This window comes from Talpa occidentalis, unplaced genomic scaffold, assembly GCF_014898055.3.
Source record: "Talpa occidentalis isolate TD23 unplaced genomic scaffold, MPIMG_talOcc4v2.1 talOcc4.17, whole genome shotgun sequence".
NCBI classification, from domain to species: domain Eukaryota; kingdom Metazoa; phylum Chordata; class Mammalia; order Eulipotyphla; family Talpidae; genus Talpa; species Talpa occidentalis.
Genome location: NW_023601754.1, coordinates 28,222,274 through 28,248,284, shown reverse-complemented (window position 1 = coordinate 28,248,284; position 26,011 = coordinate 28,222,274). Strand labels below are relative to the sequence as shown.

General features: G+C 43.6%; 2 protein-coding genes across 6 annotated transcripts in view; one reads left to right on the top strand and one right to left on the bottom strand.

Moving 5' to 3' along the window:
* Positions 1 to 2,282: 2,282 nt before the first annotated feature.
* PSME3IP1 (proteasome activator subunit 3 interacting protein 1) overlaps positions 2,283 to 26,011 on the bottom strand; it is a 34,631-nt gene continuing 10,902 nt past the window's right edge. For all 5 annotated transcript variants that reach the window (XM_037516388.2, XM_037516390.2, XM_037516386.2 and 2 more), the window contains exons 2-7: positions 24,636 to 24,777; positions 24,002 to 24,100; positions 23,346 to 23,467; positions 18,346 to 18,479; positions 12,846 to 12,910; positions 2,283 to 5,040 (exon numbers count right to left, since the gene is read on the bottom strand). In XM_037516388.2, the coding sequence (XP_037372285.1) occupies positions 4,823 to 5,040; positions 12,846 to 12,910; positions 18,346 to 18,479; positions 23,346 to 23,467; positions 24,002 to 24,100; positions 24,636 to 24,762 (765 nt within the window). In that variant the 5' untranslated portion in view covers positions 24,763 to 24,777 and the 3' untranslated portion in view covers positions 2,283 to 4,822. The remainder of the gene's footprint in view (positions 5,041 to 12,845; positions 12,911 to 18,345; positions 18,480 to 23,345; positions 23,468 to 24,001; positions 24,101 to 24,635; positions 24,778 to 26,011) is intronic.
* LOC119249218 (protein Churchill-like) lies at positions 10,418 to 11,046 on the top strand. Its single transcript, XM_037516392.2, has one exon. It carries the CDS (start codon positions 10,450 to 10,452, stop codon positions 10,786 to 10,788), a length of 339 nt encoding a protein of 112 aa, XP_037372289.1. The 5' UTR covers positions 10,418 to 10,449; the 3' UTR covers positions 10,789 to 11,046.

The window sequence follows — 26,011 nt, the reverse complement described above, 5'->3', positions numbered from 1 at the left end:
CTGATTTCCCCCAAGGACCTTTGGGGAATCCCAGCAGCCAGCGTGGGAGCCAATTCCAGCACTGGTACATCTGGCTGCTTTTGGTTCAGGCCCAGCCCTTTAATTATATATCAATAAAAACTGAACAGCCAAGCCTTGTGCTTACACTTGGTTCGGACACATAAAGAACAGGCTGGAAAGTAAGCTTGAACATCTGACTAGAAAGACTCACCCTTGAACCCCTCCATGGAAGCTTGGGCACTGACACTTGTTTAAATTTCACTGCAGAGGGCCTCCTCGGTGGCATAGCGCTATGAAGCTGTCCACAGCCTCTGCAGCGAGGGTTCAATTCCCTGCTGGCCAGGGAGAGTCCCACATGGTGCAGCAGACCTCTCCTGTCACGCCCGCTACTCCCCTCAGCAGTGCTTTCAGTCCATCTGCCTGTTCTGCTCCCTGCTCTGTGTCCAGTAAACTCTCTCACCCTCCCGCACCTCTAGCCTGTACCCCAGCTTTTGTATAAATAAAAAATAAATCGGGCCTCCCTGGTAGCACAGGGGTTAAGATGCAACCCATGAAGCAATCCGCAGCCACTGTAGCACGAGTTCAATTCCCGGCCAGCCAGGAAGAAACCCACATGGCAGGACAGACCTTTCCTGTTTCACCCGCTGCTCCCCTCAGCAGTGTGCTTCAGTCTGTCTGCCTGTTCTGTTCCCCGCGCTCTCTGGTGAATCCTCTCATATCTGGCCTGTACCCCAATTCTTGTATAAAAATTAATAAATCTTTTAAAAAATCTTTAAAAGAATAAATATTAAAAAATAAATTTCATTGCAGAAAAACGGACTTAAAGGCTCAAATTAAAATTTTGGTTGCATCACATAACTCAGCAAACCCAGGCAAGTCATCAATTACCCCGCTACGGAATTTGGTGTCCTCTAAAAAAATATGCAAAGGGATTGCTTCACGGGGCTTTTTTTTTTTTTCAGGATAAAAGGTACTGAAGTCCATAAAACAGTCTGCAGCTGTTGCAAGCAGTGCCTGGTCCAAACAGAGCAGGTTCTCAGCATCCACTGAATGCCTGATGCAGCAGACGCCAGGGATGATGTGCTTGGCCATTACTGAACAGTAAGGGGAGCCAGCCGGCAGCCTGGCATTGGGGGTGGGCATTGCCCAGGTTCTGCCATCCAGTTCAGTGAAGCTCTGAAGCTGGGGCCATGTTCTGCCTGTCTTTGCTGGGATGCTCCCTCGCTCCCTAAACTGTAAGGGAGCAAAATGCTAGCCTCCTCCAAGCAGGACCCACATTCCAAACTGTCGTGCACAAGTGGGCCAGGAATGCCAGGAGATCAAGAAAATACCCCAGTGCAAAGCCACCGAGTTCTCCTGTTTTTTGGAGGGGCTTAAGACAACAGCTGAGCTGCATACCCACGGGTAGGGCGCCCGAGCCAAGGAAGCGGGTGTGCCAAGCAGCTGACATTTAGCTATGAGAGAAGCATGCAGCAGAAGCTGGTGGTTGGGGCTCTGACGACCACATCTGACCCTTCATGTCAGTGTTCTAGTTGCAAGTGAGGAATGCGGGTAGGATGGAAAATCCTGCCACAAGTCACCACTCATAGAAGCTCAGGACACAGCACCCTGATGCTGGGGGAGGCCCACGTGATAGCACTAATGGTGGCTGCCTCTCCCTGGGCACTGTGTGCCAGATACCACGCCACATGTGGAGCCTCACTCACCTTCCCCAGGGAGCTAGTGTCCCTATGGCCATTTACCAAGGAGAGACGGGCCCAGAGAAGTTAAGGACCTTGCCCAAGTGCCCCAGCTAGTCAGCGCATCTGGTTCTAACCTCATGACCATTGTGGCCCGGAAGGTGGGCACCTGCGGGAGCAGAAGCAGTGGGGGTGCCACAGGGGAATAAGGTTGCTCTCTGGGTAGAAAGGAGGTAGCTAGAAAGGAAGAAGCCATGAGGTGGAGAGTGAGAACACAAGGGCCTAGTTGTAGGTCCTGGAAAAGCAGAAGCCCCCGCTGGGTTTGGGAGGCCAGCCTTCTCTCTTCCGGGATTCAGGAGCAGGGAAGGCATGTGAAACAGGCTGCTGGTCACCTTTCCAGGCCCAGCACCCTTGGCCTCCCTGCTTTTCACAGATGGAAGAACAGACGCTTTGAATTTCATGTTCCTTTTCTCCCCACCTAGGTGGGTGACAGAGCCAAGGCAGACTGTAAGGAACATGGGGTACTCAGGCTTTTTTTTTTTTTTTGGAGGCCTCCCCCACCTCCCTAGCCTCTATGGCCGCCACCTGCACTGCTTTTGTCCCAGGTTTCATTACCCACATGAGAGATAACATTTTATTGCAAAAGGCACCTGGGAGCAAGAGCACGGGGCATGAGCACCTATGATATCAGACACCTGGGCCAAGAAGCATATGTAAAAATGGACACCTGGAGAAGCATGGGTGTAAGGGAGAGTCGTGGGGACTAGAAGGCTCAGCTGCTGTCTGCTGGTCTGTGTGTCTGGTCCCTTGATTCAGCATTAAAGGCATGTTAGAGATACCAAAGGCTCCAAAATTATCTTTCCACATGCCTGAATCAACAATGAACCTACCCGGCCTGGGAGAGCTGCACAACACAGGTGAATGGCAAGAAGTGGCAGGGAAGGCAGGGTGTGACCCCAGCTAGGCTACGGGGTTTCTCACCAATAAGCTTCCTCTCTCGCATGGTTTAAGTTGTGGAATGCACCACTCAGAACAATGTAAGCAAGACTGAAGAAACCCTACACCAGACTTTGCTCTATCTCCAATTCCTTAGTGATAAAGTCCCACTATTATTAATGCAGGAAAGCCACATCTTATGGTTTAAAGCAGTGTTTCCTTCTGTCCCTGTCTTTCTATTCTCCTTTGGGTTTGAACTACATGGTGTACACTGAATGCTTTTCAAGGCTGCTTTCTCCACTCAGCAGACCAGACCCTGCTTTGTTCTCCATGGCTTCACAGACCCAGCATCTCAGCAACAGGGCCCTGCATTAATGGGGACAACAGAATACAATGAAATGATCACCAGCAACTCCCAGGTTCTCCCAACACATGAAGAGCAGAAATCTCAGTCTTTATAGTCTCTACCTTCTTAGCATAATCAAGCTGTTAATGTTAGGGTGGACGGGGAGGGAGTTGGGAGCACAAGATTCAGCATAGGAAAAGCTCTTGTTCTCCAACAGGCTTATAGCTTTCAAGTTAATGTATGTTTTTAATCCCTGCAACCCTTTGTCAACTTCTCCCAACATCAACAGAAGCCACAGGTGGAGAAACGACCTCTTAAAAGTCAAACCACAAAACGACGGTGGATTTGATGCCTGAAGTGATAAGAGGTTGCGCTGGGTACGTGCTGTAATAATGACAGCCCGATCGCAGGAACAATGAAGCAGAGAGGCAGAAGGTGCCTACACAGTTTTACCTAACGTCTTGCTTGTTAGGATGGGGCTGACGCGCCTGTACTGACAGTCAGGAACAATTAGCACAGAGCAGTTCTGAAAAGGAGGAAGAATCCACAAGGCATCAGTTATGGGTGACGGGAAGTCACCATCTGCCAACGGGCACCAGTGTCACTGCATGGGAAGGGGGAAAGGAGTGGGCTGGATGAGATCCAGGGGCCTCTCTGCCCACGTTAAAACCGAGCAGCGCCTCTGCCTGCCAGCATCGCAGTGTCAACACATTCTGTACATGTCTCTCTCTGTCTCACACCCAAGGAAGGAGAAACAATTGACGTAGGAACCAAGGTAAGAAAGAACCGTATAGCCTCATTCTCCTAAAGCAGGGGAGCACACGGACTATTTTCTTAAAATGCCAACCTCTGTCCTTGAGGCCACCACATCGTGTCTGTCTTCCCGTCTCCCTTTACGGGACAAAGAGGGGGAGCAGAGCTGCCAGGTCTTGGCTGCTCACAGCCTCGAGCTAGCTGCTCTGTGTGAGAAGGGGAGAGAGCAGTAGGGCAGGGGATAGAAGCAGAGGAAAGGACCAGGGCAGCCCCTTTAGGCTGGAAATAACTTCTGTTGTTAGAATCCACAACTGTCGATGTCTCCTGGCCAAGACAGCAGAGGATGGGCAGGCCACACAGATGGACCCCACTGGGGTGCAACTCCAGGCCTCCAGGAACCAAGTTATCTCATCCACACACCTAGCAGCACATCTGCGTTCTGGCCACAGGGACATACCAGGGCCTATGTTTCTCTAAGGTTTAGAGTCTTAAATGGGATTGGAGGGAGGGAAGAGGGATGGCAAAGATTAAGAGAACTTGACAAGGAATGATGAGTGTTAAGTGACACCCCTTGCAGGTACAGGTTATAATCTTTACTTAGTCACACAACATCAAGAATGGGTTAGTTCCAGGGGACACTCCATTTCATCAGCTGGATCAGTTCTTGTCCCCCACATGCCTCACAATGCAGTCTAACTAAATAAAGGATACCAATGCAATATCTGTTCTTGCTCCTTTTTGCTGTAGAGCAAGGAAAAAACAAAAAATCCAGACAAGAAGCCACCTAACCCAAACCCTCTTCAAGCCAGCTGGTGCCTATCTTCCCAGGGCATGTTCAGTGGATTTCTGCGGGGCCCCAGCCCCCACCCCACCACATCAGTGAGGAAAGAGGCAGCAGGAGGGGCTGGGCAGCTGCACAGGAGTGGAAAGAAAAACCAAGTACAAGTCGGCCACAAGTGGATCCTGGCACATTTTTAGATGAGGTTAAAAATGTCACGGTGTGCACAGAAAGCAGGCAAAGTAGTTTTCTGAGGGAAATACTGCCTGGAGGCAGAATGTACTGTCCGGTCTACTCTCGGGGAGGCGTTCCCAGGAAAGGACACAGGAGCTAGGGGGCCTCGAGGAAGGTGTTGGTTCGGAAGATAGAGGAAACAATCTTGCCAGTGGCGTTGATGGTGCCTTCACTGTCCGAGCTGGACTCGGAGTCGCTGCTCCCAGAGTAGGCGCCCAAGCCTGGCAGGATGCCAATGCAGACAGCAGCAGAGGGGCAGTGGATGGAGGGGCTGCTCAGGGATGTGCTTCCGAGAGACACACAGGACGGTGCTTCTGCAAAAGAGGAAGAAGTGCTGTTACGTCCTCCCGCTTGCCCAGAGTTAACGATGCCCTTTCCACAGGCTAGGCGCCGTGAGTAGACTTCTCCCAGAAGCCTCAAAACATTCTCATCATCATCACCTTACAATTGTGTTGCTCTTTTACAACTGAGAAAACCGAAGCCACAGCCAGGCAACAACTTAAGACCATGTAGAATGTCCCCAAGCAGCTGTTGAGGCCCCAGGACACCCAGTTACTCTTCCATCTCAGCAAGTGGAAGCCTTCATCTAGAAACTGCAGGGCCTGAAGGTTTCAGGACACGTTCAGAATTCTACTGTACCCGTTCTTCTCTCTAGATGTTCCCAGACTCATTTAATCATGACAACAACCTGGCATTACCCCTTATTTTACTAATGAAGCAGGTCAAGTCACTTGGCTTAGATATGCCACTTAGAGTAGAAAACCTTAAACTAAATCTGAATCAAAAGACAGGGCCTGGGCCTCCCCGGTGGCGCAGCGGTTGAGCGCTGGGTTGCGAAGCTGCCCGCAGCCTCTGCAGCGCCAGTTCGATCCCCGGCTGCTCCCCGGTCACTGGAGGAGGGTCCCACATGGCGCGCAGACCTCTCCTGCCGCCCGCTGCTCCCCTCAGCAGTGTACTTCGGTCCTTCTGCCTGCTCTGCTCCCCGCTCTGGCTCTGGTGAATTCTCTCACCCTCCCGCGCTTCTGACTGTACCCAGTACTTGTATAAATAAATAAATAAAATCTTAAAAAAAAAAAAAAAAAAAGAATAGAAGCTGTTAAAAAAAAAAAAAGAGTCTATTAAAAAAAAAAAAAAAAAAAAAAGACAGGGCCTCCCTGGTGGTGCAAGGGGTTAAGCACAGCACTGTGAAGCTATCTGCAGTCCCTGCAGTGCTGTAGCACAAGTTCAATCCTTGGCCAGGGAGCTACTCACATGGCACAGCAGACCTCTCCTGTCTTGCCCGCTGCTCCCCTCAGCAGTGTATTTCAGTCAGTCTGCCTCTTCTGTTCCCCACTCTGTCTCTGGTGAATCCTCTCACACCCTGCACCTCTGACCTGTACCCTACTTCTTGTATGCATAAATAAATAAATCTTAAAAAAAAAGATAACATACTATGACAAGGATGTGGTGAAAAAGGAACTCTCCTACATTGCTGGTGGGAGTGCAAACTGGTCCAACTGCTATGGAAAGCTGTCTGGAGGTTCCTCAGCCTACTAAAAATGGAGCTACCATATGATCCAGCAATTCCACTCCTAGGGATCTACTCAAATGACACAAAAACATTGATTAAAAAAAATATCTATACCCTTATGTTTACTACAGCACTATTTACAATAGGTAAAACCTGGAAACAACCCAAATGCCCAAAAACAGATGACTTGATCAAGAAGTTGTGGCATATATACACAATGGAATACTAGTCAGCAATCAAAAAAGATAAACGCATGCCATTCGCAGCAACATGGATGAAGTCAGAAGGAATTATGCTCAGTGAAATAAATCAGAAGGAAAAAGGAAAATATCAGATGGCTTCACTTGTAGGAGGAATATAGGGGAACCAAATAAGACATCGGGGAAAAAAATAATAACAATATAAAACACAACAAAACAAACAGACAATTATAAATCAGAAACATTCTGCAGGGGAGGAGGAGGGAGAGGGATCGAGGGAGGGAAGGAGGAGCACAGGGGACTGTGGTGATGGTGCACGGGTGCACTGCTGAAGGAAATTCTGTGGGGACTACACCTGAGGGTGGGGGGGAAGCAAATATTGTTTAAAATTGAAAAATGATGTAAAAAATAAAGAAAAAAATTAAAATGAACAATGATGTAAAAAATATATAAAAATATAAAAAAAATTAAAAACGATTAGACACTTATTCTAAAAAAAAAATAAAAAAGATGACATACTCAAAGAATGCCAGTGCTCCCCAAAGATTAGGGACTGGAGCGCAAACCTCACTGCATCAGGTTGACCAGAAAATGACTACCAAGGGTGTTGATAAAAACCCCTGACGACACCTCGCGCAAATGTGGAGAAAACCTGTGTTCCAAGTACATGAACTTAGGAGGAAGCAAAATATTCCAATAAGAAGCTGAAAAGAGGGCATCACACAGCCAGAGCAGAGAGTTCAGTGGATCTGCTCCTCTCACAGGAAGTTCTAATGAAGGAAAGCAGCTGCTAATGATGAACGACGTTACACCATGGAGATCAGGAAAGCAAATGAGAGCCAGCAGTGACGGTGAGAAGTGATGAAGGCTACAAGAAAGTAGAGGCAGTACTGGCAACACACATCTCCAAAACTCATTATGATACACAGAGAAAGTCCTTACATCACCCACCAACCAACAACTGATTAGAAAAATGGACAGAAGGGGCCTCCCTGGTGGTGCAAGGGGTTAAGTCTCAGCACTATGAAGCTATCTGCAGCCTCTACAGTACAAGTTCGATCCCTGGCCAGGTTGCTAACCCACATGGTGCAGCAGACCTCTCCTGTCTCACCGGCTGCTCCCTCAGCAGTGTATTTCAGTAGATCTGCCTGTTCTGCTCCCCACTCTGTCTCTGGTGAGTCCTGTCACCTCCACCCCCACATCTCTGGCCTGCACCCCAGCTCTTGTATGCATAAATAAATAAATCTTTAAAAAAAAAAAAAGGTGGACAGAAGACATGAACTGCTCACTATAAAAGAAATACAAATATTAAACACAGGAGAATAAACAGTAAGGAGGACGATGTGGAGAACAGGCATATTTTCATGCTGCTGGAGGAGCGTAGGGCAACTTGGCAAAGCCCTTCAACCTTAAATGACATAGTTCACAGCAACATTGTTGATGGCACCAAAAGACTGGAGACAAACATCGACTCACAGGAGACCAAGCAGTGATGGCCTACTGCTCAGCCACTGAGAAGAAAGCATCTCTGTAAGAACTGGTGTTGAATGACCTCCCAGATGCTGTGCTGAATAAGAGGCAAGTGTGTGTGAGTTATAATGTGTGTGGGGGGAGGCCCATGTGCAAGTCTCACTGTCTGAAAATAAGACATAAAATAGTGGTTGTGGGGACAGGAAGTGTGTGGCTGGGGAACAGGGAAGACTTAACTTTTCATTCCACTCTCGCTTTCCCTTTAACATTTCTATTATGGGCATGTACTATCTATTCAGACAATTTTTTCAAAAAGGGAAATGGAAAAATTCAACAAGCATCCTGGGCCATTTAAATTAGGGAGCTCCACATATTTCTGGAGGACTCCCCTGTATTACATGAAGAATAGACAGGACAGTCCTAAAGACAAGGGGGCCTCCTTGTCTATAATCTGTCACTGTATGTCTCTAGAGGGCAAAAGCTCTTTCCTCACTACACCATCCCCAGGCATGGGCTTGGCCTGGAGCAGCCAGCATTCACAATGTGTGCGAATACAGAAAAATGTCTTAAAGACGTATTACAAAGTTTCACTGCAAGTGGCTAAATTTTGGGGATGCGGGGTGATGTGAGTAGTTGGAACATAACCTCAAACTGCATGCCAGTCATTAATTGAATGTTCCCTGTATTGTTATTTGTCACATATGCAATGATAATATCAGTAGTCTGTTTTAAAAAAACCTGGTATTGGGCCTCCTCGGTGGTGCAGCAGGTTGAGCACAGCACTGTGACGCTGTCTGAAGCCTCTGCAGTTGCAGGTTCGATTCCTGGCTGGCCAGAGAGATACCCACATGCTGTGGCAGACCTCTCCTGCCTCACCCACTGCTCCCCTCAGCAGTGTCTTTGGTCCATCTGCCTGTTCTGCTCCCCGCTCTGTCTCTGGTGAATCCTCTCACCCTCCCACGCCTCTGGCCTGTACCCCCATACTTGCATAAATAAATAAATCTTAAAAAAAAACAAAACGCAGTATCTTCAAGGGTAAGAACCAGTTACTTAGAAAAGTAATTCATGTGAAGCCATTCATTAAGACATGTATTTTATGAAGTATTTCAAGGGTGAACTCATTTTAGGGCCAATCTTAGATGGAAAAGGATCAATCCAGAATATCTGTGGAAGTCAGACCTAGTGAGGGAATTAAGGGAGCCAGCCACAGAAACGCAACCGAGCAGCCAGGGTTACTATGGCATCAGCAGAGTTGAGGCCAAAAGACCAAATCTCCCAATTATCTAGGAGGTTTCAAGAAAGAAAAGAGACTGCAACTCTGACAAATTTCAGTCCAAAGCAGCTAGTGTCCAAAGAGAACAAAATGGTGCCCTCTGATCTCCCCCATTTGGTGAAGTTTCCTGCCAACTTCTGCATTTGCAGGACCACATTGTCATGCCAAATTACACTGAAAATTACTAACAGAGAACGTTCTTGGGTTTCAGACAGATGCGTGCCTCGAGAATAAATGGGGTCAACTCGCGCATTTATTGGCTCTGCTCAGAGCTTGAGTTCAGAGTCTCCAGTGGGGGAAGCCTGAATCTCCGCTAGGATCATAGAGTTGGGGCCCAAAGAGACGAATTCTTCTACTGTCAAGGACAAGACTCTGAAGCAAGTTTCACAGGTTATTCTTCTTATGGGGTCTTAGCTTCTAGCAAAAAGGAAATTTCTTGCCCAGTTTTTGGTATAAGAATGGAAGGGTAGGAAGAAGGGACTTAGAATGACAAAAAAAGATAGCTCTGACATACAATATCTGAGTTTAAAGAAACCACATAAGTGTTTCTGCAAATAGTTCCTAGAAGGAATAAGCACCAGATACAAGGCTATTATTTAACTAGTTGAAATGTTTTTAAGATTTTTATGAAGTTTTATTCACACACTCTATTTAAGCAGCCACAGTTTTAGCAAGTTTCCAATATATGAAGAAGGTATCAGTGTAATGGAGCTCCTACATTGCCAATGGGAATGTAAACAGAGATAATGTCTTCGCAGGGAAATTTGGCAATATTTAATTACAAATATATATCTTCTCATGCCCAATAATTCTATTTAACCTGACATATTTGTGAATATGTAAAAAGATGCATGTATAGGGTGATTTAATGAAACATCGTAATTGAGGAACAATTGTTGTAATTCTTTCCAATTCTACCAATTGGAACTACTGAAAATAATCAAAATGTTTACCAACAAAAAAATGGAATAGGGCCTCCCCTGGTGGTTGAGCGCTGGGCTGCGAAGCTGCTCGCAGCCTCTGCAGCGTCAGTTCGATCCCCCTCTGCCAGCGAGGGTCCCACATGGCGCGACAGACCCCTCCTGCCACACCCACTGCTCCCCTCAGCAGTGTATTTCGTCATTCTGCCTGTTCTGTTCCCCGCTCTAGTAAATTCTCTCACCCTCCCGTGCTTCTGACTGTACCCAGTGCTTGTATAAATAAATAAATCTTTAAAAAATATATATATGGAAGGAAGCTCTGGAGCCCGGTCCCTGTAAAGGGCGTCGCGATGTGCGTAGACTGTGTGGAGAAGGAATATCCCAACCGGGGTACCATCTGCCTGGAGAATGGATCTATCTTGCTCAACTTTACAGGCTGTGCAGTGTGTAATAAGCGGGACTTTATGATGATCACCAACAAATGTTTGAAAGAAGAGGATGGAGAAGAAATTGTTACCTATGATCATCTCTGTAAGAATTGTCATCATGTAGTAGCCAGGCATGAGTATACATTCAGTATCATGGATGAATTTCAGGAGTATACCATGCTGTGTCTGTTATGTGGCAAAGCCGAAGATACTATCAGTATTCTCCCTGATGACCCCCGACAAATGACTCTGTTGTTCTAAGAGTCCTGCAGTTCTGTTGTAATTCTGTTGTTTTGGTTACAGTATAGCAATTCTCATGGCTTGTTTTATGTAGATTATAATGGAAATTACTCACTTTTTTTTTCTGTTTAGACTCACCTATTCTTTGAAAGGAAAAGTAATTTGGGGGGTTCTCTCTAGAGCTGAGCTCCTCTGCCAAAGTTAGTTTATATTAATACATAAATTGGAGAGAATAGATAAATCTCCCATACTTCAAATAATGTATGTAAATACTCTCCACTCCTTAAGTGTGGGCTGGGCATTGTCACTTTTCTTCCTAAAAGCACAGTAGGGAGAGAAAGAGGAAAAAAATAACCTTACTGTGGGGAAACACCAGCTCAGCCAGCTCACCAGGGGTCAGGAGACAAAGGAGGAGGGGTTTTGGAGGAGGAGGGGTTGAAGAATCACAGCTGCAATATAAGACTTTTTCCTTGTATGTACCCTTCATGGGAGGTGATGAGAATGGCTCTATTGCTGGATGTCATCGCCCAAATCCATGACTGTGGCCTCATCATGAGAAAGACATCAGACACATCTCAGTTGAGCGACATTACCTGACCAGTACTTAAAACCATTACAGTTTTTGAAGACAAGAAAGTCTGAGAACCTCTCACAGCCAAAAAGAGCCTAAAGAAATGACAAGTAAATATAATGAGGTATCCTGGATGGGGTCCTGGGACAGAAAAGGGGCCTTTGTAAAAACTAGGGAAGTCTGAATAAAGTGTGCACTTTAGTTAATTTAAAAATATATATATATATGGAATAAATACGCAACGACAAAATCATGTATTGGAAGGCCAAAAGGAGACATGTGTGGAATGGAAACACGCTTACTAACAGACATGCCGTGATTCCCAAGACACAATGACAAATGAACGAGAAGTGAACCAAAGAGCATGTTAATTAACGTAATGAAGGTAATGATGACAGCAGAAGAACAAAAACAACGTATGAAGTGTTCTTGCCCCAAAAAATCAATTGGAATTGATCAATCTCTAGATCTAATTACCATTTTACAGAAACACAGGGTATAAAGGATTGGGGGTGCAACTAGCAAAATCTAGAGTGGGGGACATTCCACAGGATAAAGAAAGACCTAGCTTCTTCACAAGTAAAACATAAATTATACAAAAAGTAAATGTGAAAATGAGTAAGAACTTATAGGTCTAATGAGACTTAAAGGACATATTGGGATGCAGCAGATCTTATCCTTAATGAAACATCATAATAAAGGAACAATTGTTGCAATTTTTTCCAATTCTAATAATTGGAATTACTGGAAATAACCCCCTTAGTGTATTTCAGTAGATCCACCTGTTCTGCTCCCCACTTTGTCTCTGGTGAATCCTCACCCCCCGTACCTTTGGCCTACACCCCAGTTCTTGTATGCATAAATAAATAAAATAAATCTTAAAAAAAAAAAAAAGAAATGTGAAGTCCTGTTTCACAGATGACCCATTAAGTTTAGCACAGTCTTAATCTCACAGGGAGGCAGGGATAGAACTGAAAATACTCTTGAGTTTCTCATTCCTGATCCTGCCCCCAGGAACCCTCACCTTCACTTACAACTCTGTGCCACTTAATACAGCACCAGATTTATTACTTGAATGTGACCATCAAAGAAAGCATACTCCCGGGGACTGTATTAAGTCTGAAGGCTCAAACCAATCCAACCATTAGCACGAGCCAGGCATTCTACCTCTCTTGGGAAGCAAGCCAGGTGAAATCAAGAAACTTGACATTTAGGGGAGATAGAGAAAAGAAACCTTTGTAAGCAGAGATGATATGACCAGGACTTTGGCTTTGGAAGAATGCCTGGGAGAGCAAAATTGTCATTAATCAGTTCCACTGATTTCTAACAGATTACTTTGTAGGAAAGCTAACATACTTTTGGGTATAAATCCTGTCTGGTAGAAAATAGTTTAAGTTTAGCTGGGCTTGTTTAGATAAGTGCATTCATTCACAGATGCCACACATTCCAGCCCTTTATTATGGTTCATGCATTGTGAGAAAAAAATGAAATGAATGTTGCCACACACCTTGATTCTTGTCATCTGGGTCAGGGTCCGATTTCAGCCTTTTCACACTGTTGCCACTCTCTGAGCTGTAACAAAAAACATGGTGATTGGAGCTATGACCAATCTCGGGGATCAAAGCTTTGAGGTGACCTCAAGGAGCCGAAATGAAAAGTCTTTGCTTCAGGTTCTAATCTCTTTCCAGTTATATTATCAATTATAAAAACAACTTAAACCCTTGATTAATTCAAGGGGTAAAGTGTTAGAACTTCAAGCATCACCTGAACTTCAGATTCTCTGTTGTCTATCATCTGCCTTGTTAAGAATATAAGAAAGAGTTTCAAGGATATCTGGATATGTTTATAAATGACAAAATTTAGTTACAAAAAAATGAAGGAAATATCTTCAGTGACACCCCAAAGAGTATCTAAAGAATGTATTTCAATGAAAGAAAAAATCCCAGAAAAAAGAGGTAAAATAGAAACTGACAAATACAAATATGCATCAAATATAAATCGAAACAAATGTCTGTATAAAAACACACACACCTAATTTGTGGTGCTAAACATGACCACACTGATGCCCTGGAGAGTTGTGGCAGGTAAGAGAGAAGATGACTGTAGCCAAAAGTTCTAAGGTCAGTGTACAATTTTGTATGGGAGCAGGAAAGAAACAGAATACATAAATCTAAACTAGCAGAGAGAAGAAAGTTAATAAAAGATTTTTAAGTCTTCATTAAAAAAAAAGAATACAAGTAAAATTTTTTCAAAACTGTGTGTGGTTGAAGATGATAAAGTTGTAGCAGATATGCTGGAGGAGCAAATCCTTGCTTTTGAGGACTGTGTAATGTCCATGGTCATGGTCGCTTTCAACAAGATCTAAAATCCATCATGGACCACTGCCCTTAAATGAAAGTTTGAAAGACCAAAAAAAAAAAAAGGTAAAAAGACAAGTAGCATTAAGATAGTAGAAATACATCAAAAATCCTAATAAATCCAAACCTACAGCAGAATAAATTTTTAATCAGTTATTAGACATTCCTAAAAAACTTGACAAAACAACTTTAAGACACAGAAAGAACAGAAAAAGTTACCAGGGCAAATACTAACCCAATGAAGGCTGAGGATCTATATTAATATTAGAAAAATAGACTGAGAATAAAAGCATTACAAGGAATAAAGGAAATTACTTTACAATGAGACAATGTTTAATTCACCATGAAGAAAAAATAATTCTGAACATCAATGCTTCTAATTAAAGAAAAAGCTTAAAATATATATTCAACAAAACTGAAGAAAAATCAAGAAATAATTATTATATAGTGGGCGAGTTCAAATAACTCCTCCCAAATACTGATACAGTAAGCAGACAAATATATAAAGACACAGATGTAAACAATACAATTAAGTCCTACTAAGCCTTTGTTCAACAGGGTAGAAATGGTGGCAGTTTCTCATTTGTTTTCTAAGAAACTTCTGAACTCTATTATCTTTATAACACAAGAGAAAATAATTTATTAATCTTTATGAAATGAAAAGAAACTACTGTGATCAATTAAGGAAGGTGGCTATGGCTGGTGTTTTATTTTTTTTCCTTCTTTTTCCTTGTTTTAATCTTAAACTTTTTTTTTTTTTTTTTTTGTTTGTTTGTTTGCTTATACATGCACTGGGTACAGTCAGAAGCGAGGGAGGGTGAGAGAATTCACCAGAGCCAGAGCGGGGAGCAGAGCAGGCAGAAGGACCGAAGTACACTGCTGAGGGGAGCAGCGGGCGGCAGGAGAGGTCTGCGCGCCATGTGGGACCCTCCTCTGGTGGCCGGGGAGCAGCCAGGGATCAAACCAGCGTTGCAGAGGCTGCGGGCAGCTTCGCAACCCAGCGCTCAACTGCTGCGCCACCCGGGAGGCCCAATCTTAAACTTTTAAGTTGAAACATTCTCAGATGTTTGGGGGGGAAAGGACCCTCTTTTTCTTTTTTTTAAAGATTTGTTTATGCATACAAGAGCTGGGATGTGGGTCAGAGATGCAGGGTGAGGGGCAGGGGGGCGGGTGGTAGTGAGAGGATTCACCAGAGAGAGTGGGGAGCAGAACAGGCAGATCTACTGAAATACACTGCTGAGGGGAGCAGCGGGTGAGACAGGAGAGGTCTTCTGTGCCATGTGGGTCAGCTCCCTGGCCGGGGACAGAACTTGCGCTGCAGTGGCTGCATCTTAACCCTTCATAGTGCTGTATCTTAATCCTCCTTGCACCACTAGGGAGGCCCCAGGAAAAGGACCCTCTTAAAATGGAGCTGTATTCTTACCTTTAGGGAGGTGGTTCTGAGCAGGTTCATAAGTGAACTGTACCCTTTCGGGTCCCCCAGTCCCTAGCCTTTGCCTCTTGGTTTATTGTGCTGCTTCCCTTTGCTTTGCTACATTTCTATAGTTAAGTTAGTTTGACTTGAATGATTCATATTTGGGGGGAAAGTGAAAACACCCTTAAAATTAGTTTCGGGGCCTCCGTGGTGGCACAGGCAATTGAGCGCAGCGCTGTGAAGCTGTCCGCAGCCTCTGCAGCGCGGGTTCAATCCCGGCCAGCCAGGGAGATACCCACATGGCGTGGCAGACCTTCCCTGTCTCGCCCGCTGCTCGCGTCAGCAGTGTATTTCAGTCAGTCTGCCTGTTCTGTTCCCCGCTCTGTCTCTGGTGAATCCTCTCACCCTCCCGCACATCTGGTCTGTACCTCAGTTTTTGTGTACATGAATAAATAAATCTTTAAAAAAAAAAGAAATTAGTTTCAACTCCTGCAAATAAAAAATGAAGTGGCAGATGTAAAAAAGATAATAATAAACAATATACTTAACAAGCTCATTCTGTTTTACCTACACAGAAACCAGAAATTATAAAACACAAATGCTCCTCAAGCTCATTTGGAACATTCACAAAATGAACCTGCAGGGCGGGGCACCAAGGAAGTCTAAAGCAATTTCAAGAGTTAGCACCTATAATCCACATTGCACTTAAGGTAGTAACAAAAGGCAAATACACTTTAGACTCTAAGACTTAGAAGATATGCCATGGGAAGACAAATCCATAAAGATCAGTTCTCGCCATAAATTTACCAAGCAATTTAATAACATCCCAATAAAAACCCCAACCATGATTTTTGAAGAACTAAAACTAAATCTAAAATGTAGACGAAAGAACGAAATGGTCAAGAATAGACAAGACACTTCTGAAAAGAATGTAAGGGAACTTGCCCAACTAAATATCAAGATTTATCACAAAGCTAGAATAATTACAGAGGTGCAGGCCAACAGATTCAAGGAAGGGGAAACAAGAACCCCTAAACAAACTCATATGTGTTAGAAGAGAAAGGTGACATAGAGGATCACTGGAGGAAAGCAGAAATATTGGGGGAAAAAAACATTGAAATGTGATCCCAAGATCATAATCTTCACAAAAATTAACTCCAGAAGGTTAAAGACTAACATGTGAAAGATTAAACTCTAAAACTTTAAGGAAAAAAAACTATCTTATGACCTCAAAAGCAGGAGGAGTTTCTTGAATAGAATATAGAATGCTCTAACCATGAAAGAAAATGTTGATACATTTGACCAACTTAAAAAGGTACAAATTTATAGCTATCAATAAACCAGTCCTGGGGGTATAATATAATAGCATGGTAAGTATAGTTGATAAAACTGTATTATCTATTTGAAAGTTGCAAAGGGAGTACAAACCTTAAAAGTTTCCATCACAGGAAAAAAAAAATTTTTAATTATGTGTTATGTGTGGCAATGACTAATAACTAGATGTCTTGTGATGATTATATATATATTGAATCATTATGTTGTACACCTAGAACTAGTATGACACCTGTCAGTTATAAACCAAGTAAACATAATCTTAATATTAATAATCTAATATTAAATAGACCTTACCTACCTTAAAATTAATTTATGAAAAGAGAAAGATAAGCTATAAACTGGAAGAAATTATTAAGAGCTTACTTATCATACTTTATAACATACATACATCACGCATCAGACCAGGCATCAAATCACCCACAGAACTTTAAAAATTAGACTCTTCAGACTTAACTGCAAACTTAAATGAACTGAACCAGAATTGGTGTGAGGCCTGGAATCTACACTATTAACAAACTCCCGGGGGATTCTAATAAACTCAGGGCTGGCATAATAGGAAATCCTGCCCCAGGAGACTAATTTACCACCTTGTTACACCAAACAACAATAAATGATGTAAGTAGTTTCAAAACCCAAAAGGGGTTATATGCATGTCACCAAATAAACTAATAGAGTCATTCTGAAAAATGATCTAAGGACTAAGCAAGGGAGATAAGTTGTGACACACATTTTGCCAGCAGCAAGACACTGCTGAGAGGTAACTAACTGCCTGCCTTGAGAGCCCCTTCTTGGCACAGGTCAGTAAAATTAACCCAGGTTCTACTCCTCAAAGACACTGGCTCAGTCATGAGAGTTTATGTGAAAATTTGAAGGGATAAATCACGGCTCAGGAAGCTGGCCCTTTTCAGGCGGCTGACACTCCTCCCCTCAGTGGCTATACAGCATTTTTCGGTGTAAGCAATGTTCCCGGAACAACTGCAGCTGGTGGCTTTGCCAAACTGCAAGTCCCATCAGTACACATCCCTCCAAACATGTGGCTGGATGCAAACACACCACAGTGACTTTCCTAACAGACTTGACTGCACTTAACATCATTTCGCCCGTGATAGGGTTGATCGAATTGAAACGATCAGATTTAATCTCTTTGGTGCCATTTCAGGATTTGGTAAGGGAGGCGCATAAGACAGAGAACTTATCAAAACCTCTAGACAGTGGTTTTGTATCCATCAGGCAGAGCACCCCCTGCCAGGCCCTCGAAACCCTGTCACAGCCACTAGGTGCTTCCAGCCACAAGGTCTTCACAGCAGCTCTGCCCCTGCCTGCATGTTCTCCTCTCCCTGGCTGCCTGTCAAAGCCCTAGTCCTCCTATATAATCAAGCACTTCCTAATTCCTTCCCTAACTTCCCCCACAGGAGCACACATAACCCCTCCAGGCAGAACTGTTTCTTCCTCCCTGTTCCCATTACGCCCTATACAAATTTTTCCTGGAACGAGCTACCTGGTTTGATAGAAACACAGACGCCCAAATACTGAACTCCCACTTGCTTATTACTATTTGACAGTGGACAAAGGTTCTCAACCTCTCAAATTCTCAGTCTCCCCATCTGTAAAATAAGGATTATAGTAACCTGCACTCATAGACTTGTTGAGAGGAGTGAGATGATGCATGGAAAACACTTAACACAATGCCTGACATCTGGCAGGTGCCCAGCTAAAAACAGCTATTATGCTGAATGAACAACCAGAGAGACAAAGGGTCAAAGGCTATATATAGAAGATACAGACTCTGGAAGAGGAACTTCACAGAGACTTGTGTTTAGGAAACATTTGGCTCCGACTACAACAGAAGTGGCATTTCAGAGTACACAGTCAGAGGGATTTAAGCGGGCTAGCTGGCTGACCTCTTGTGCTTCACAGCTCCTGCCAACAGCTTTGCCTGGGAGAATTTGTGCTTGGTTTCTATGGGTTTCACAACCAGTTTCTTCTCCACTTCCTTCTTGTTTTCTGGAGAAATTCCAACCTTGTTGAGATTACTGTGAGTTACAGGTTAAGGGTCAAACTAAACAAAAAGAAAGAGCTATGACAGGACAATGATAACAAGAGAGAAAACAAATAGAACTTGCTAGCACTTCAGTTCCGCCAATATTTAGGATACTTATTTACAAAATATACACTCTCCTCTTTATTCTGCCCATCAAATCCAGCTGATTTAAAGAGAAATGAAGGTAACCAAGAAGAAAAATGGCAAATCAAGTACAAAATAAAGTTTTCCCTCTGATTTTTCAATGACAATCTGAATACAGCCAGAAAATCTGCTGTTACCATTATCAAGCTTGATGGGGGAAAAGATCTTAAGGAATATAAACAAGAGGGGGAAAAAGATTTCCCTAAAGATGTAAAACTATTTGCTTTTCCCCTCCAAGGGTAAAATCAAATTTTGCAGAATGTCCTCGTAACTAGTGATTGCGTTCAATCTTAAGGGAGCATAGAAGACTAACTCTGACTTCTCCAGGAGCAAAGCAACAGAAGAATCACTTTAAACCTCATTTTAAAAGTAAGAGTACCTCCTCTGCCTTACCCCTACGAAATGAGGACTTGTGGAGGCCCAGGAATCTGTTTTCAGTATGCTCTCAAGGTGACTTTAGTAAGAAACCCCTGTGTAAATACACACAAGAAACAAAGTAATTTTTAAAAGCATAACCAACCACTTTTAACATGACTTTTTTCATGCTTGGGGTCAGTCTCTGTCTCTCAAGGTTTGTCACTCTCTCCCGTTCTCTTCCCTCCCCTGTCATGTGCTCTCACAGCCTACTAGGCAACCGAGGCGTATTTGCACCTGCAGCTTGCAAGGCAAGAATGCCTCACTGGAACAATAGTGACATCTAGTGCCCAAGAAGCCAAGAAGCTTGTATTGTCAGCCCAAAGGGGTGGGGTTGAGGTGTCTGAGCTAGGCTATTTTTCTGTATCCAAACAATGAAGAAAACTGGGTATTAGAAATAAGGAAATTCTCATTCTAGTCACCCTTGAAGCACTAACTGTTCTTATGTGTGTCAGTTACCTTAAATATTTGCAATATTGAATGGGGAGTCAGTACCATTCTGAGTTTCATCTATTTCACGGAAATAGATAATATGTTAATATTAAATGTTCGTTTTGATAGAATAACAAAAAGAATTCATCTTTACTAGAAAATGCCAGAAGCATGAGCATGCTAAGATTTTTTACTGTAACTACATCATTAAAAGATTCAAACTCGTAAAGAAAACTGTATATTGAAAAGTTAAACCAACAAAAGCACCTATATATTTATAGTATATTTCACACAGATAAAAACCAACACTTAACTTTTTTTTTTTTTTAAAGATTTATTTATTTATTATTTATACAGATTGATTGATTGATTGATTGATTGATTAATTGATACAAGCACTGGGTACAGTCAGAAGCGCGGGAGGGTGAGAGAGAATTCACCAGAGCCAGAGCGGGGAGCAGAGCAGGCAGAAGGACTGAAGTACACTGCTGAGGGGAGCAGCGGGCGGCAGGAGACTTCTGCGCGCCATGTGGGACCCTCCTCCGGTGTCCGGGGAGCAGCCGGGGATCGAACTGGCGCTGCAGAGGCTGCAGGAAGCTTCGCAACCCAACGCTCAACCGCTGCGCCACCGGGGAGGCCCCCAACACTTAACTTTTTATTCTCTTAAAGTGAAAAAATGCCCCCAACCTTTTTTGGGAAGGCACACGTAAGACAGGAATACTGTTTCTGACTCACTATCAAAAGCATACACAGTTTTTTCCCTTAAGCCCCTTTCCTCCCCCAAAGCCTTTAAATATGTAAACACAGCTCAAAAATCTCAAGGAATTTATTAGATAGCCATCTTTTAAAAATCACATAGTTTTTAACACACAACACTGCTAAATACTGGTTTAACTTGAAAGGAAACAAGCATTCCATTGTTTATATAGCACACACCACAGCTTATCTGTACTCACAAGTATCGCATTATAAAATGTATCATATTATAACAATCAAGCAAAGCCAAGAACTAGCACCTAATTCAGAGCTTCAATAAACAAATGTCTAAGCCTTCAATTCCTAGCTTTGGCTCCACCCAAATTAGTGCATTCCACACCAGTGGGTTGGACTCCTGCTTTTCTTTGGTTTTTCTAGACAGAACTTTCCAAGTTTCCAATAAAAACTGACACCCCGGGAACTTCTTCAGTTTTGCACTATAATGTTACCTGAACAGAAACATTTCTTTCTTTTTTTTTTTTAAGATTTACTTATTTATACAAGAACTGGGGTACAGGCCAAAGGCGCAGGAGGGTGAGAGAATTCACCAGACAACAGGGGGAGCAGAACAGGCAGACGGACTGAAAACACTGCTGAGGGGAGCAGCGGGTGACAGGAGAGGTCTGCCAAGCCATGTGGGTATCTCCCTGGCCAGCTGGGGATGGAACCCACGCTGCAGAGACTACGGACAGCCTCACAGTACTACAATCAACCCGCTGCGCCACCAGGGAGGTCCAGAAAAAATTTCTTTTGCTTCACTGCTGCCCTGTTCATTCTTCCTTTTGATTTGATACCAAACTAACATTACCCTCCAGTAGGCCAATTTGGAAGACATTCTATGTCTTATTTGCTCACCTTCCAAATTAGGCATATAAAACAAGACAGAATTCAAGTGAGAAGTGTAATTAATGTATTTCCTTAGAGGACAAAGTCTGGTGCCTGACAATGCAACACACACATCCACCCATCTCTGCAAACACTAACACATAATATTATCCTGGGGTTGCCAAGGCAGGGACCAGGGGAAGGGTGGTTCAGAAGTCAGTCTCCACCCTGCAGTTGGGACTGTGGTGGACTTTTCATCAACTCCAATATTCATGTTACGCCAGAAGGCCACTAGCAGAGCTGGGACTGGAAGATAGTCTTTAGCTTCTAGTTCAGAGCAAGATTTGTGAATTGCTGCCACTTTATCTCCATCATTGTCAGTCACCCTGATTTAAATCCATCCTTAGGAACCTATTTACATTCTGCCCCCCGCCCTCCCCATCTTTAATGGAACCTACTCCACACTCCCTGAAAAGAAATACCAACTAACACATCCAGGCAGTCCTGTCAACCTTACAGGGGAAGATCACACTAGTGAGGTTATTAAACATATAAACTAAAAATACCCAGAAACTTCCTCACAAGAAGGGAAAAGCTACTGTAACTTTATTAACCTCTCCTAAGAGCTCTTCATTAATTTATGAACATATACACTAATAACCTACTATATGCCAGGCACTAGGGAAATCCCAGTGACTGAGTCCTTGTTCTATGGAGCTCTCTTTGTATTCTAGCATTGAAGAGATAAACAAACCAGTGTGCAAGTAAATGAAGGTTGTCAGATAGTGATAAGCACTATTTTAAAATAGCATTATGGAGTGATGGGGGTGGGCACAACTTTAAGTGGGGTGCTTAGGGAATTCTCTACAAGGAAGGGAGATATGAACTGAGATCTAAGCCCATGAAATGTCAGCCTTGTAAAATCTGAGGGCAGAGCATTCCAGGCAAAGAAAGGCAAATATAAAGGGCTTGAGGTGGAATCACAAAGCTAATTTGAGAGAACACAAAGGCCAGCAGGCTGGAGGACTGTAAACACGAGGAAAAGTGAACAGGGTGGTTGGTAGACTTACACCAGGTAGAGCCTTGTAGGGTCTGGTAAAGAATATAGATTTAAGTCTAAAGTCAACAGGAAACAAATAGATTTCAAAGACGAAAGCGGGGCCTCCCCGGTGGCGCAGCAGTTGAGCGCTGGGTTGTGAAGCTGCCCGCAGCCTCTGCAGCGCCGGTTTGATCCCCGGCTGCTCCCCGGCCACCGGAGGAGGGTCCCAAATGGTGTGCAGACCTCTCCTGCTGCCCGCTGCTCCCCTCAGCAGTGTACTTCGGTCCTTCTGCCTGCTCTGCTCCTCTCTCTGGCTCTGGTGAATTCTCTCACCCTGCCGCGCTTCTGACTATACCCAGTGCTTGTATGTATAAATAAATAAAAATTAAATCTTTAAAAAAAAAAAAAAGATGAAAGTGGCATGATCCTGTGTTCGCTTTCAAAAGTTTCCCTCGACCGCTGTCTGGATAATGGATTGGGGACAGAGCCGAAGCAAAGACCAAGCAGATGGTGAGAAAAGTCCAGAGAAGAGACTACGACTACAGTGGTGGCACAGAGATGGCAACAACTGGGCAGTTTGTAGCACATTTTAGAGCTAGTTTTCAGCCCAGCACCTGAGGGTCTAGAAACACAGTTACTGAAACTAGGAAAAAGAAGAGATTTGAGTAGAGGGCAGGATGGTAAGGATTGGGCAATGAGAGTTCTGGTTCAGCTAAGCTACATTTGGATGTCTAGAAGACATTCAAGTGGATGCCAAAAGGCAATATTGAGCCAAAGCAAAGTCATCTCTGTTGCTTTCTCTACCCCTCTCTAGGGACAGACTAGCTGCATCTATGGGAAAGGTCTTACTAAGGACCCAAGAGGACTGAACATTGCCTTTCAAAACTCAGATGGCATTTTCTCCCCTGGATGAGGTTCACTGTATCACTCATCTGCCTCAGAGTCTAATTCCACAAGGTAAGAAACCCTGGTACTTACCCTCCTGTGTTAGACCTTTAGTTAATACTAAAGGAACAGGACTTTGGCCTCTCACACTAACAGAGTCTGTTGACTGCAATGGACTCTTGCGTGCTACATAAACTTCACAAATCACTGCCAGTGACTCAGAGCCACAGGAACATCAGTGTTGAAAGGGAACTCAGAGACCACCAAGTAAAAGACCTTCAACCTATTTATAAAGAAAATACGATCCACAGATGTTGATGAGAAAATTGACACCTTACAGACTTCTCTTAAAGTACAAAGGATATTCTGTATTCCTTCAGTTCTTTCAGTTCTTCTTCTCTCCGCTGCTTTTCTAGTAGCTCCTGCTGCCGAGAAACCTCATCAAGAAAGTTGGTCTCATCTTCATCCAAGCCTCTTACCATGTTTTCTGAGAAAATAATTCAACAAGGAACACTTAGCAGGCCAAGGGAAAATATCATCAAATAAGTCTTTCCCTTCTTTTTTTTTCCTTTCTTTTTTAATAAACAGCAGATCCTTCAGGGGATTAGATGAGAGAACTTATAAACCCCATGTCTCTTGGATAGATAACACGGCATAAAATCAAGGCACTTCTTCCATTACTCGATATTAGCATAGAATTAAAATGGGTATCTTGAGTTCTAAATAAAAATATTTAATGTGTCTTGAAGGCAGAAATTTGTTTCCTTTCCGCCTAATGAGCATCTGGAGACTAGATAATCAAGAACATTCCATGGCTAGTTAGAAAATGTATTACATGAGGCAACCATGCATCAAAAAGAGCCCTGGACTGTATTTTCTGAAGCTTACTGAATTTGTTCTTTTTATTTTTTGTGGGACCCTCGCTGGTAGCCGGGGATCGAACTGGTGCTGCAGAGGCTATGGGCAGCCTCACAACCCAGCGCTCAACCGCTGCGCCACCAGGGGAGCCCCTGAAGCTTACTGAATTTGAACTGCTCTTCATACTCCTGCTGCTTCCTGTCCTTCTGTTCTTGTAGCCTTTCATACAGAGATCGAGGGTCATAAGCCTCCTCGGGACATTCTGAAAAGAAGCAGGGAGAGAGAAAGGGAGAAAAAAGAGGGAAGGGGGCAAAAGATATAGACTTTAGAATTCATTCACATTATTTTAGTATCACAAAGGGTTTAAATAATAAAGTCAAGTCTCAGCACGAGCTGAGGGCAAGGACAACGTAAAAATAGTACAAAGTCCGCAGCTTCCCTATGGACCTCAGAGAGGGGCCGGCAATTCTCAAAGTCAACTGTCCACATTGACAGGCCCATGTCTGAAAGAATTAACTGGACACAAGGCCAGTCCAGACCACATAGGGTGGGTGGCACTCTCCGTTGTGGGGATACTGTATCCTTCAGATGGAACAGACTAGCAGCATCTCCTGGATGACACTGTGTGGAAAGGGCAAGGATGTGAGCATGCTGGCCCTGCTCCCACACTAGGGGGCCTTACCTGGGTCCCTCACTCTTCCTAGCCTCAGCTGCTCCACTCTAATGCGAGGGTGTTAATTCCTACTTTATAGGATGGTTGTGAGGATTAAAGCTCACTAAGCTGAATGCCTGCCCACCTTCTGGATCTTCAGGTTTTCTAACTTTCTCCCATTCTTCTTGTCTTTTCTTGCGCCGTTCATCTAGTTCTGCCTCAGACACAAACCTTTTTTTGATAACAAGGTTACCATCATCCCCTCCATCCATAATGAAAGAATCAGTCTACAAAAAACAAACAGAACATTTCAAGTGAGCAGTGCAATAAATGCTAAAGTGAAACAAGTTGATTTAGGTCTCTCTCACCCAGCAACAAATCAAAATTCCCTTCAACCCTGAATTGAAGAAATTCTCTTCTTTAAGTTATATATATCATTGATAAAAACACAGGATTACATTTGCCCTAGTGTATTAGGCTGTTTTATTACCATCGATGTTATCAGCAGTCAGCAAAAGAACCTGGAATAGTTCTCATTACAAAGTGGTCCACACTGAATCTCACGGTGCAGATATTTCCCTATCTAATCCAGACAAATTGGCCTCCTGGCACACCATCTTTTTTTCCAGTTCTGATCCTCTATATTTCTGTAACATTGTTCTTTACTGAAATTCCTGTTTCTGGGACATTACGCTACCTCAACTTACCTGTTCTTTTTGCAAATAGATTCAGATACAGAAACTCAGGCTTCCAGGGAGCCTCAGACATGGAATCTATCTGTAGCAGGGAAGTCCTATGCTTAGAGCCACACAGATCAATACCGGAAAACACAAGACTAGAGGAACAGGATCCCCTAACTTCCGGTTCCATGTACTTTGCAGTGCACAAAACCACCCTAACTCTTCTTCCCTGTAAACTCCCATCCCTGTCACTTAAGAGTCGGTTTCCAGTCCTCCTCTCTTTGTGGGCAATGACCTCAACAGCTTTATGTGTATCTCGAGGCAGAAGATTCCAAATCCCAAATCTATATACTTCTATCGGAACCTCTCTTCAGAAAGGAGAGGAGAACAGAAAAATCGATCAAGGAGTCTCTTCCTCCTTTAAACCCCTTTTGCTTTTCTTTGTTGGTTTCTTTCCTTTAAGGAACTGTGGACTCTACTGAGACAGGGTATGTGCTACTCGCACAAGCACATCTAATGAGGAGTGTGTCCTGCACACCCAGCACATCAACTCAAAGTTCACTCACCCTAAGAACAAAAATAATAAAATAAACTTCTACTGCTAGCACAGAAATAAAGTACACACTGAGCTCTTATTTTCTATGTATATTAATTCATATACACATGCATTGATCCAATGAAAAACATTACTTCTTTACAGATGAAGAAATTGAGGCCGACAGGTTGGGTCACTGGTCTAAGGTGATAAAAGAGCTGAGGATCAAATCCAAGTCTGCTATCAAAAATCCATACTCTTACCCACTTCACCATACCCGGCCCCAGAAACAAGGGATCGTGGTTG

Bases quoted from the DNA above. Each gene is read 5' to 3' on its own strand.
- LOC119249218 (XM_037516392.2), top strand. From the start codon at position 10,450: ATGTGCGTAGACTGTGTGGAGAAGGAATATCCCAACCGGGGTACCATC.